Raw genomic sequence first — 12,882 nt, forward strand, 5'->3', positions numbered from 1 at the left:
CAGAATGATGAAAAATGAGCCGCTATGAACAGGTTTGACAGTGAAGTGAATGACAGGTCAGAATTATGTGCTGAAACTGACACAAATGAACTAAGGCTAAATACACTCTCTTTATTTTGTTAAAAGTGATGCAGCAAATAAGTTTTTAGTTGAAATTGAAGAATTGTATGATATTTAGAGTATATCTTTAGTAGATTTGCAGTTTAGGACCAGCCACTTGCTAATCTAAGCAATAAGATGTATGTCTTCCTCTCATTTCAAGTAAAACAAAAAAAAAGCAAACACATTGCCCGTTAGGCCCGTGCAATTAATCAAATCTGATTTTAAATTGATTCTGTCATTTCTAATCGTCTATGATAGACTTGATTCTCTTTAATCTAATTTAAGTCAGACTTTTGGGGAAGACATTTTTCCGTTTGTTGAATGCAATTGATTAAAAAAAGTTTTGGGGAAAAGTCTTGTCATACAGTCAAATTTAATTTTATTTATTCAATTTATTATATTATATTTTATTCAGTTTATTCAATTTATTCAATTTATTCAATTTATTCAATTTATTATATTATATTTTATTCAATTTATTTGTTCTATTCTATTCTATTTCATTCTTTTGTATTATATTTATTTTTTTATTTCAGGGACAGTGCATATTAATAGACATTCTATTCTTGTGATAAAATGTGAATATATGATTATATTTCTGTGATGTATTTTATCTGCATAATAGTGATACTTTATCTGCATCATTAGTCTAAGAGAAGAACGGGTGTGTGACAAACTGCATTTGTGAAGGGGTCGTAAAGATGGGCCAAAGAATGTTTACCCGAGGGGGGGTGACAGCCCAGAGGAGTTTGGGTAATGTTTACCCAAGGCTTGATCTCTAGGAAAAATACCAGCTGTAAAACAAGTGCCTTGATGTGAAGCTGACCACTGAGAAATGTGACCCGCCTATTCCAGAATATCTAATAAAACCAACCAGCATGGTAAAAAACGGGGTGAGACGCAGGAGGATCACGCAGGCTGCTTACCACAGCCTGGCTGACACAGCCCGGCGTTTTCTCCTAAGCTTGCCATACAAATGTCTGATATTTCTGTGTCGTTTCATATTCTAAGTTGAATTGTGTTCTCGATGTGTTAGCATCGGTGTATTGTCTGATTCCATGACAATTCTACTCCTCGTTTTCATTTTTATCTGGAAGGGCTTGTCCCATATTGTTTCATGTTTTCTTATTTTCAAAATCACCTCAACTTTTTAAATCAATCTATAGTAATTTGACCATTTGGTGTGTCGACTTGTTCAATAACACACACATACATATATATAAATACTATCAACCGTTACCAGGTTCCTTTTCTTACAACTACTTCAATATTAATTAGCTACATTCAACCTTATGAGTTGTTAATACCATAATATAATGCCATTAATACAGTTTGTAATTACAGAGCAGCAAGACATTATACTATAAACTCAGTGACTAAATTCTGAACATTTGGGCTGAAGTTGGTAAAAATACGTTTGTGTTCTCAAAATGGCTTATTAGAGTATCAGATCCGTATTGGAAGATAATCAGTACCTGATCCATTACATTTCCCAGTATCGGCACTATTCTTAAAGCGCCCCCTACAGGTCCGACCACTCACTGAACTAAACTGCAGTTAAAATAAATATATTTTTCAATTTGGCTAAAAATTTTAAAAATGTTATCACAGAATAGCATTTTTTAAAAGTTTATTATTTCACTTCCTGTTTGTAATTCATGGCATCACAGTAGGAAAATATCCAGCAAAAACTGGGCCAAAACTCATCTAATGTCACAATTTTATAAATTTGACTAATACAAATATATGAGAACGACTTTATTTTGTTAGAGAGTCAAAAGTTGTTTCTTTGTGTAAATTCTGCATAAACTTTGTCTGGAATGAGTGTCCCTGGTGTGATGTCACTTCCTGTCATTTTTCAACCGATTTCTCAACGTTTTTTCCACAAATACCTGCTCAAACTATAATTTATATGTACAACAGGTATAAATACACCAAATAAAGTCAGAATTAGAAAATTGCAAAAACTCGTCATACGTTTAATGAGGACATAATGGGAACAACCACTTGCTCTTTGGTTATTTCTTCAAAAATAACGCTAATACTTGAAACGTAACTTAAACGAGCAACCACTAGCGCTCCGTGTTGACGCCCGTGTGTATGTGTTGACCCCCAGGCGACCCCCGGGAGTACCTGGACAGCTTCATAAAGATCGGGGAGGGCTCCACGGGCATCGTGTGCATCGCCAGCGAGAAGCACAGTGGGAAACAGGTCGCCGTGAAGAAGATGGACCTGAGGAAGCAGCAGCGACGGGAGCTGCTCTTCAACGAGGTGTTGATCTCCGCACTCACTAAAGACACGACCAAAATGCATTTATTCTTAAGAAGCATATTTGATTAATTGATTTATTTAATTTACTTCCGTGGACGTGTCCGATTATCTTAGCCAAACTCCGTAAAGCGATAAGAATCCATCTGCTTTTTGTCTTTTTTACTCTTTGCAATACTAATACCGAACACGGCTGCACTGAAATAAAACCAAATAAAAACAAAAACGGTTCTACATTTGCTTGTTTGTTTGTCTCTTTCCGTTCTCCACTCAGCGACACACGCGCTCAGACAGCAACAGTGACGGCGGCGTTTTCTCTCGCTTCAAACTCAGAAACGGTGTGTTCTTTTTAGGATGTGAGGAAAGTGACTGTAAATTTTGAACCAACTGTACCAGAAACCAGTTCAAACTCTGTGTTTCTCACACTCCCGGAGAGACGCCGCCGTGGGTGTCGTGTGTCATGTCATTAGCCTGGTGTAATCCTCTTAGAACCCTCCGTTTAATCCTTTCACTCGTTAAGCCGCTCTTCTGTTCCTGTTTCTACTCGTGCTGTTTTTGCCCCCGATTTGCATTCATAATCGTAAAATATTGTTTGTGTGTGTGTTTCCCCCCCCCCCCCCGCGCGGAGGTGGTGATCATGCGTGACTACCACCATGAGAACGTGGTGGACATGTACAACAGCTACCTGGTCGGGGACGAGCTCTGGGTCGTCATGGAGTTCCTGGAGGGCGGGGCGCTCACCGACATCGTCACTCACACCAGGTAAAGACTCGTCGCACTTTCGTCACTTTGGCACACGAGGCTTCATCGCGCTTGAAGTTTCGGCTGGTTTGTTTAGTTTATTTGTCGCTTTAAAACTGCTTTGCCCCCAATCTAGTGCAACTTTATTTGTCCAGCACATTTTTTGCCAACTGAAATGCTCCAAAGTGCAGCATGGAGTGAACACAACGTCACTTAAAATCACATACTCTATTTTCCGGACTACATAGTTTTGGCCGGGGTGCGACTTATACTCCAGAGTGACTTATATGTGATACTATTCCGTATTTTTACACTGACAACCACAAGAGGGCGCTCTAGGCTCTAAGCGACGCAGAAGAAGAATCTGCACTTCCTCTTCCTCTGGAGTTTGTGGAGTTGTTTAGAAGTGACACAGAGGAAGAAGAATTCAATGGATTTAGTGATTTGGGGTAAAACTGATGCTTTGGTAAACTTGTTAGCATGTTCTTTATGCTATAGTTATCTGAATAACTGTTCATATGTTACGTTAACATACCAGACACTTACCACAGTTCTGTCTGTGCGTCATGTAGCTGAAGGTGTTAGCGTTAGCATACGTACACCTATTCACCATGTTCTCTCATCTGTTATTATTTCAAACTGCATTTCAAGATGAAATGTCTGTTCTTGGTCTTGGATTTTAGCAAATAAATTTCCCCCAAAAATTTGACTCCAGTGCAACTTATATATGCTTTAGACCGTTGTGAGACAGGTTAGTTTTACCCTATGATGTGTTGTTACTATTGCAACACATCATCAGTATGTGAATTGTATTGATATATTTGACTGATATACAGTGATATGTTTGTTTGTTTGTTTGTTTGTTTGTTTGTTTGTTTGTCCGAGACAGTGCATGTTAATGAACATACATGTGAACACGCTGGATTGCTGCCCTTTCTTTTCAGACGGACTCCAAACTTTTACCCGAGTAATATAGTTTACATACTTTTACTACTTTTACATACAGTACTTTTACTGAAGAAAAAGTTCCTACTGTGAGTAAATCTACTCACAACAAAAGCTTAACAATATTAAATGCGTGTTTCGTGCACAATTCCTCAGTTTCTCTTACGTGAGTTATTTCTAAGACCAAAACTTTGTTCTTCCATTTCTATATTACTTTATACTTGAAACGACAGAACTCTTACTTAAGCTACTTTTCCCTCTTGTTTATCACATCACGTCTCAAAAGAAAGTGCAACACTATAAACGCACTCTTTCTTAAACTCGCCCACAGCCTCTCTGAAGGTCAAAGGTCAGAATCCCACGTGGTCCGGTGGGACGCCGCGTCGTCGGGGACTCGGCTGCTCAAACTTTTGTCTAATCGCTGGTGGGCTGTCCTCATTGTTTTGGGCCTACTTTGTGTGGCGTTTGATTACAGTCATTTGCGTGGAGTGTCTGCGCCGTGTCAGATGTTAATAATACGCTTTGCTGAGGTTGTACTTGAACGCGTCTCCCACACAGATGTTCGCCTGTTTGTGGATGTGCGCGTCACACTTGATCAGAATGCCCAGGAGCGCTCGCTAAAGCCGCTCTTGGAAATCTGGGAATGGATATTATTAGACGCGCTTAAACATTCTGTCCATATTCATACTCAAATTGCAGGCAGATTCTACAGACGGGTGCCCGACGGGCGGGAAGGTGATCGCGCGGGAAGGCTGAATATTTTTCAACAAATATTGAACATTTTCAACAGCACATGTAGTACTCTGACACACGTGTTACACACATGCAGTACTTTCACACAAATTCAGTACCTTTTCCACAAATGTTGCATATTACACTTCTTTACACAACTAAACTACATGTTGTTGTTGTTGTTGTTGTTGTTGTTGCTGCCAGACTTTATTCTTCAGACTTTATTCTTGAGACGTTGTTGTTTTTGTATTTTGTTGTTGTTGTTGTTGTTGTTGTTGTTGTTGTTGTTGTTTTATGGCGGTTGGCATCCGAGTGTTGCATTACCGCCAGACTTTATTCCTTAGACTGTTGTTGCTGTTGTTATTGTTTTATGGCAGTCGACAGCCGAGTGTCGCATTACCGCCAGACTTTATTCCCCAGACTTTGTCGTAGTCCTAAAAGTTGTTCTTCCAGTGCTTTGACCTCCAGTGCTTTGTTTTATGGCGGTTGGCATCCAATTGTTGGTATTTGTTGTTGTTGTTGTTGTTTTATGGCGGTTGGCATCCGAGTGTTGCATTACCGCCAGACTTTATTCCTTAGACTGTTGTTGCTGTTGTTATTGTTTTATGGCAGTCGACAGCCGAGTGTCGCATTACAGCCAGACGTTATTCCCCAGACTTTGTCGTAGTCCTAAAAGTTGTTCTTCCAGTGCTTTGACCTCCAGTGCTTTGACAAAGCCCAAGAGGTCATGAGATGCCTTTGTCATTGTATCCTATAGAAGTCCTTCCTCCCCTCAGACTTTGTCGCAGTCCTTAAAAATTCTTATTCCATTGCTTTGGAAGTACAAAGCCCATGAGGTCATGGGACGTCTTTGTTGTTTTACAAAGCCCATGAGGTCATGGGACGTCTTTGTCGTTGTATCCTTTAGAAGTCCTTCTTCCATCACTTTGGCGTTGGAGGAGACCTTGCTCAACACCCGGTCTGGAGAGACGGGAGATGGCGGAGGAGAGTGGATCGGGGATGGAAGACATTCTGGACGGCGTGGAGGAGCAGCCTTTTCTGCCTGCACGTGCCCGGAAACGTAAAAAGTCCCTTAGCTCGTCCGAGGGTTCTGGGAATGAGCAGCAGGATGAGGCTGAAGCTATTGATATCCGGGGTGAGAGCAGAGACTGTAAGGTGATCATAAAGCTTGCACAGGATAGTGCATCCTTTAAGGAGTGGAATTCAGTGACATTGTCAAAGAGCCTAACTGTAGCTGTGGGAGTGATCAAGAGTGCGAGTGTCCTTAGAGATGGCTCGCTGCTGGTCGTGTGCAAGGACGCGGCTCAGCAACGGAAGGCGATTGGAACTAAACGTCTGGGTGGAAAGGACATTCTTGTGTCTGATGCTGAAAGAAACACGGTCAGAGGAGTTATCGTAGGTGTCCCTACGGCGACGTCTGTGGATGAAGTTAAGGAGAATTTGACTGGAGTTACGGTGGTGGACGCTAGGCGTTTGAAGGTGACCCGGTTTGGGGTAAGATGTGACAGCTTGTCGGTAATGGTAACACTTGAAGGGAGGTGCCTGCCTAGTAAGTTGTTCATTGGGTACATGTGCTATAGCGTCAGGCCATATGTTCCGCCGCCCCTGCGTTGCTTTAAGTGCCAGCGCTTTGGGCATATTGCAGCGGTCTGTAGAGGGAAGCAAAGATGTGGTAAATGTGCAGGAGATCATGAGTATGGGAAGTGTGACGTGGGTGCAAAACTGAAGTGCTGTAACTGTGGGGAAGAACATAGCTCTGCCTACGGGGGATGCAGGTTTAGCAAAAGAGCTGCTGAGGTGCAGAAAATAAAGGTCTCTCAAGATATATCCTATGCAGATGCAGTCAAGAAAGTTTCAAGTAACGAGTTTAGAGTAAATACAGAGAGAGGAGCCAGCGCTGCTCCCAGCCAGGGCGAAATGAGAAAGGCCAGCGTGGCTCCCAAGAAGTGTGAAGGTTTCAAGAGTGGAGGTCCCAAGTGTGCAGGTTCCAGAATTAATGAGAATACCCTGGTTGTGGATAGAGAGGATTTTGTACTCTTTATGGTGGATGTTGTAAACTGTGCTGCTCAGACTCAAAGCAGAACTGAAAGGATCAGGATCATTGCTAAAGCTGCAGGGAGATTCCTTGGAACAAAGGAGCTTGATTGGGCAGATATAGAAAACAGGCTAAAGGCGCTAAATGGGAGTCGGAGTGATGGGGGTCTGCTTTTGGGGAGTCAGAGTGATCAGAGTGACAAGATGGGGGTGGGGGTGGTCTCCTGTCCTCGTCCAGTCTCGTAGACGCACGGCTACCAAGCAGCGACATCAGTGGAAATATTAAAGCCTGTAGAATGAAGCCTAAAGAATAAAGCTGTACGGTGGAAGCACCGAACGTCAAAGAAGGAGAGGAAGATGAAGAAGAGTCTCCCTGGAATAAAGCCGGTTGTTGTCTGAAACAACAACAACTATTCTAGTCACAAAGACATATCATGACCTCATGGGCTTTGTAACACCAAAGCAATGGAAGGAGAACTTTTACGGACTACGACAGAGTCTGAGGACTACGACAAAGTCTGAGGAATAAAGTCTGGCGGTAATGCAACACTTGGGATGCCAACCGCCATAAAACAACAACAACAACAACAACATCACTTTGGCGTTTCTAGGCCCATGAAGTCAAAGCGCGTTAGAACATCCTCTTGCTCCTCATCCTCGGCTCAGTCTCCAACACCCCCCACCTCTATAAACGTTTACCCAGCCCTGTGCTACATAAGTAAGCAACCACAGCCTGACACAAACCCTGTGACTGGATCGCCAGAACGTTCCGCAGATTGAACTCCCGCCCATTATTCCGAAACCACAAGGCCAACCCGGCCCTTTCTCTATCATAAGCCTCACAGCAAATCAGCACATGCTCGACAGTCTCTGGCACCCGACAGCGACCACACAGACCGGTCGGATGCCTGCCCATCCCACTCAGTGACCAATCGAGTCCAGCATTGCCAATCCTCATGCGGGCGAAGGCCATTGCCAATCCTCATGCGGGCGAAGGCCCATTTTTTAGAAGTTCTTCCATTACTTTGGTGTTTCAAAGCCCATGAGTTCAAAGCACGTTAGAACATTCTCTTCATCCTCGGCACATTCTTGAGGACTACGAAACGTCTGAGGAATAAAGTCTGGCGGTAATGCAACACTCGGATGCCAACCGCCATAAAACAACAACAACGACAACAACAACTCGGACCTCTTGGGCTTTGTAGGGGCGCCTATAAAAGGGCGCTCCCGCTAGCTCTCGCTCTCTGGTCTGAGGAATAAAGTCTGGCGGTAATGCAACACTCGGATGCCAACCGCCATAAAACAACAACAACAACAACAACAAAATGAAGTCTAAAGAATGAAGTCTGGCAGTAATGTACCACTTTGAACTCTGGAGTGGATCGGGGATGGAAGACGTTCTGGACGGCGTGGAGGAGCAGCCTTTTCTGCCTGCACGTGCCCGGAAACGTAGAAAGTCCCTTAGCTCGTCCGAGGGTTCTGGGAATGAGCAGCAGGATGAGGCTGAAGCTATTGATGTCCGGGGTGAGAGCAGAGACTGTAAGGTGATCATAAAGCTTGCACAGGATAGTGCATCCTTTAAGGAGTGGAATTCAGTGGCATTGTCAAAGAGCCTAACTGTAGCTGTGGGAGTGATCAAGAGTGCGAGTGTCCTTAGAGATGGCTCGCTGCTGGTCGTGTGCAAGGACGCGGCTCAGCAACGGAAGGCGATTGGAACTAAACGTCTGGGTGGAAAGGACATTCTTGTGTCTAATGCTGAAAGAAACACGGTCAGAGGAGTTATCGTAGGTGTCCCTACGGCGACGTCTGTGGATGAAGTTAAGGAGAATTTGACGGGAGTTACGGTGGTGGACGCTAGGCGTTTGAAGGTGACCCGGTTTGGGGTAAGATGTGACAGCTTGTCGGTAATGGTAACACTTGAAGGGAGGTGCCTGCCTAGTAAGGTGTTCATTGGGTACATGTGCTATAGCGTCAGGCCATATGTTCTGCCGCCCCTGCGTTGCTTTAAGTGCCAGCGCTTTGGGCATATTGCAGCGGTCTGTGGAGGGAGGCAAAGGTGTGGTAAATGTGCAGGAGATCATGAGTATGGGAAGTGTGACGTGGGTGCAAAACTGAAGTGCTGTAACTGTGGGGAAGAACATAGCTCTGCCTACGGGGGATGCAGGTTTAGCAAAAGAGCTGCTGAGGTGCAGAAAATAAAGGTCTCTCAAGGTATATCCTATGCAGATGCAGTCAAGAAAGTTTCAAGTAACGAGTTTAGAGTAAATACAGAGAGAGGAGCCAGCGCTGCTCCCAGCCAGGGCGAAATGAGAGAGGCCAGCATGGCTCCCAAGAAGTGTGAAGGTTTCAAGAGTGGAGGTCCCAAGTGTGCAGGTTCCAGAATTAATGAGAATACCCTGGTTGTGGATAGAGAGGATTTTGTACTCTTTATGGTGGATGTTGTAAACTGTGCTGCTCAGACTCAAAGCAGAACTGAAAGGATCAGGATCATTGCTAAAGCTGCAGGGAGACTCCTTGGAACAAAGGAGCTTGATTGGGCAGATATAGAAAACAGGCTAAAGGCGCTAAATGGGAGTCGGAGTGATGGGGGTCTGCTTGTGGGGAGTCAGAGTGATCAGAGTGACGAGATGGGGGTGGGGGTGGTCTCAGGTCCTCGCCCAGTCTCGTAGACGCACGGCTACCAAGCGGCGACATCAGTGGACATATTAAAGCCTATAGAATGAAGCCTGAAGAATAAAGCTGTACGGTGGAAGCACCGAACGTCAAAGAAGGAGAGGAAGATGAAGAAGAGTCTCCCTGGAATAAAGCCGGTTGGTCTCTGAATGTACGCCAAAGCAATGGGAGGAGTACTTTTACGGACTACGACAGAGTCTGAGGACTACGAAACGTCTGAGGAATAAAGTCTGGCGGTAATGCAACACTCGGATGCCAACCGCCATAAAACAACAACAACAACAACAACAACAACAACAACAACAACTATTCTAGTCACAAAGATATATCATGACCTCATGGGCTTTGTAACACCAAAGCAATGGAAGGAGTACTTTTACGGACTACGACAGAGTCTGAGGACTACGACAAAGTCTGAGGAATAAAGTCTGGTGGTAATGCAACACTTGGATGCCAACCGCCATAAAACAACAACAACAACAACAACAACAACAACACGACAAAGTCTAAGGAATAAAGTCTGGCGGTAATGCACTCGGATGTCAACCGCCATAAAACAACAACAACGCCATAAAACAACAACAACAACAAGTACTTTTACGGACTACGACAGTCTGAGGAATAAAGTCTGGCGGTAATGCAACAATTGGATGCCAACCGCCATAAAACAACAACAACAACAACAACAACACTGGAAGAAGAACTTTTAGGACTACGACAAAGTCTAAGGAATAAAGTCTGGCGGTAATGCAACACTCGGATGCCAACCGCCATAAAACACCAACAACGACAACAACCCCAACTCTATAACTAACTAAACTACATAACACAACTTCAGCTTAAACAAACTAGTACTGGAGCTAAAGAGTCTTTAAGTTATCCCGTCGCAATACTGACCTAACCTAATACTGATGTGCAATTCTGTCATATGTGCAATTGCTGTTGGAATTCATGTGCAATTCATGTGCAATCTATGTGCTGTCGTGACACATATTCATGTGCAATTACTGTCGGGATCACATGCAATGGTATTTATGTATTTATTTGTCTATGGGAGTTTTTATTTATTTATAGGAGATCTTCTACTGAAAGTGTTTTTCAGACTTCCTATAAGTGATCTGTTCTTCTGTATCTACCTCTGTATCTACCTGCGTTGCACCAATGAAATTTCCCCATGTGGGACAATAAAGGATTATCTTATCTTATCTTATCTTAAAGATTTAAGTCTAAAGAATATTCTTTATTCTTTAGACTTCATCAAATATCCTTTATTCTGGTTTCTTAATCCTATTCTTCATGTTCATACCTGAACATGAATGAAAGTCACACATGGGACATAGACGCGATCGGCTTGGCCCGAACTCCAATAAAATGGAGCTTGCCATGTGGATCCACAGGGCCCGGGGCCGCGGCCCCAGGGCAAGAACAATAGACTCGAGCATTCCATGGAATGAACGTTCCACTCCATTCCATAACAAGAATAAAGTCTTTACTACACACATGTAGTACTTTCACGCAAGATGTTGTTGTTGTTGTTGTTGTTGTTGTTTTATGGCGGTTGGCATCCAAGTGTTGCATTACCGCCAGACTTTATTCCTCAGACTTTGTCGTAGTCCTCAGACTCTGTCGTAGTCCGTAAAAGTACTCCTTCCATTGCTTTGGTGTTACAAAGCCCATGAGGTCATGATATGTCTTTGTGACTAGAATAGTTGTTGTTGTTGTTGTTATTCCAGGGAGACTCTTCTTCATCTTCCTCTCCTTCTTTGACGTTCGGTGCTTCCACCGTACAGCGTTAGGCTTCATTCTATAGGCTTTAATATGTCCACTGATGTCGCTGCTTGGTAGCCGTGCGTCTACGAGACTGGGCGAGGACAGGAGACCACCCCCACCCCCATCTCGTCACTCTGATCACTCTGACTCCCCACAAGCAGACCCCCATCACTCCGACTCCCATTTAGCGCCTTTAGCCTGTTTTCTATATCTGCCCAATCAAGCTCCTTTGTTCCAAGGAATCTCCCTGCAGCTTTAGCAATGATCCTGATCCTTTCAGTTCTGCTTTGAGTCTGAGCAGCACAGTTTACAACATCCACCATAAAGAGTACAAAATCTTCTCTATCCACAACCAGGGTATTCTCATTAATTCTGGAACCTGCACACTTGGGACCTCCACTCTTGAAACCTTCACACTTCTTGGGAGCCACGCTGGCCTTTCTCATTTCGCCCTGGCTGGGAGCAGCGCTGGCTCCTCTCTCTGTATTTACTCTAAACTCGTTACTTGAAACTTTCTTGACTGCATCTGCATAGGATATACCTTGAGAGACCTTTATTTTCTGCACCTCAGCAGCTCTTTTGCTAAACCTGCATCCCCCGAAGGCAGAGCTATGTTCTTCCCCACAGTTACAGCACTTCAGTTTTGCACCCACGTCACACTTCCCATACTCGTGGTCTCCTGCACATTTACCACATCTTTGCTTCCCTCTACAGACCGCTGCAATATGCCCAAAGCGCTGGCACTTAAAGCAACGCAGGGGCGGCGGAACATATGGCCTGACGCTATAGCACATGTACCCAATGAACACCTTACTAGGCAGGCACCTGCCTTCAAGTGTTACCATTACCGACAAGCTGTCACATCTTACCCCAAACCGGGTCACCTTCAAACGCCTAGCGTCCACCACCGTAACTCCAGTCAAATTCTCCTTAACTTCATCCACAGACGTCGCCGTAGGGACACCTACGATAACTCCTCTGACCGTGTTTCTTTCAGCATCAGACACAAGAATGTCCTTTCCACCCAGACGTTTAGCTCCAATCGCCTTCCGTTGCTGAGCCGCGTCCTTGCACACGACCAGCAGCGAGCCATCTCTAAGGACACTCGCACTCTTGATCACTCCCACAGCTACAGTTAGGCTCTTTGACAATGCCACTGAATTCCACTCCTTAAAGGATGCACTATCCTGTGCAAGCTTTATGATCACCTTACAGTCTCTGCTCTCACCCCGGATATCAATAGCTTCAGCCTCATCCTGCTGCTCATTCCCAGAACCCTCGGACGAGCTAAGGGACTTTTTACGTTTCCGGGCACGTGCAGGCAGAAAAGGCTGCTCCTCCACGCCGTCCAGAACGTCTTCCATCCCCGATCCACTCTCCTCCGCCATCTCCCGTCTCTCCAGACCGGGTGTTGAGCAAGTGTTTCACGCAAGAATGCAGACACTTGCAATGGCTTCAGCCATTGCACATTATCTAGTTATCATTATTAGGCCCGAGCACCACAAGCTGGCGAGAGGCCTATTAATCTCGTAAGGCCGTGCGAAGCACATAGTGCGCACGAAATCGAGCGCGAAGCGCTCGCCCACTTCCAAACACTCACTAACGCACTCCTTCACT

General features: G+C 44.4%; 1 protein-coding gene across 2 annotated transcripts in view; it reads left to right on the plus strand.

The window, feature by feature from the left end:
• Window positions 1-12,882, plus strand: part of pak5 (p21 protein (Cdc42/Rac)-activated kinase 5) — a 91,089-nt gene that overhangs the window by 52,763 nt on the left and 25,444 nt on the right. For both annotated transcript variants that reach the window (XM_072440088.1, XM_072440080.1), the window contains exons 5-6: window positions 2,219-2,373; window positions 2,999-3,132. In XM_072440088.1, coding sequence (XP_072296189.1) covers window positions 2,219-2,373; window positions 2,999-3,132 — 289 coding nt within the window. The remainder of the gene's footprint in view (window positions 1-2,218; window positions 2,374-2,998; window positions 3,133-12,882) is intronic.

The sequence above is a fragment of the Eucyclogobius newberryi genome, unplaced genomic scaffold, assembly GCF_026437365.1.
Source record: "Eucyclogobius newberryi isolate DKJ021-1_F unplaced genomic scaffold, fEucNew1.0.hap1 SCAF_1, whole genome shotgun sequence".
Lineage (NCBI taxonomy): Eukaryota > Metazoa > Chordata > Actinopteri > Gobiiformes > Gobiidae > Eucyclogobius > Eucyclogobius newberryi.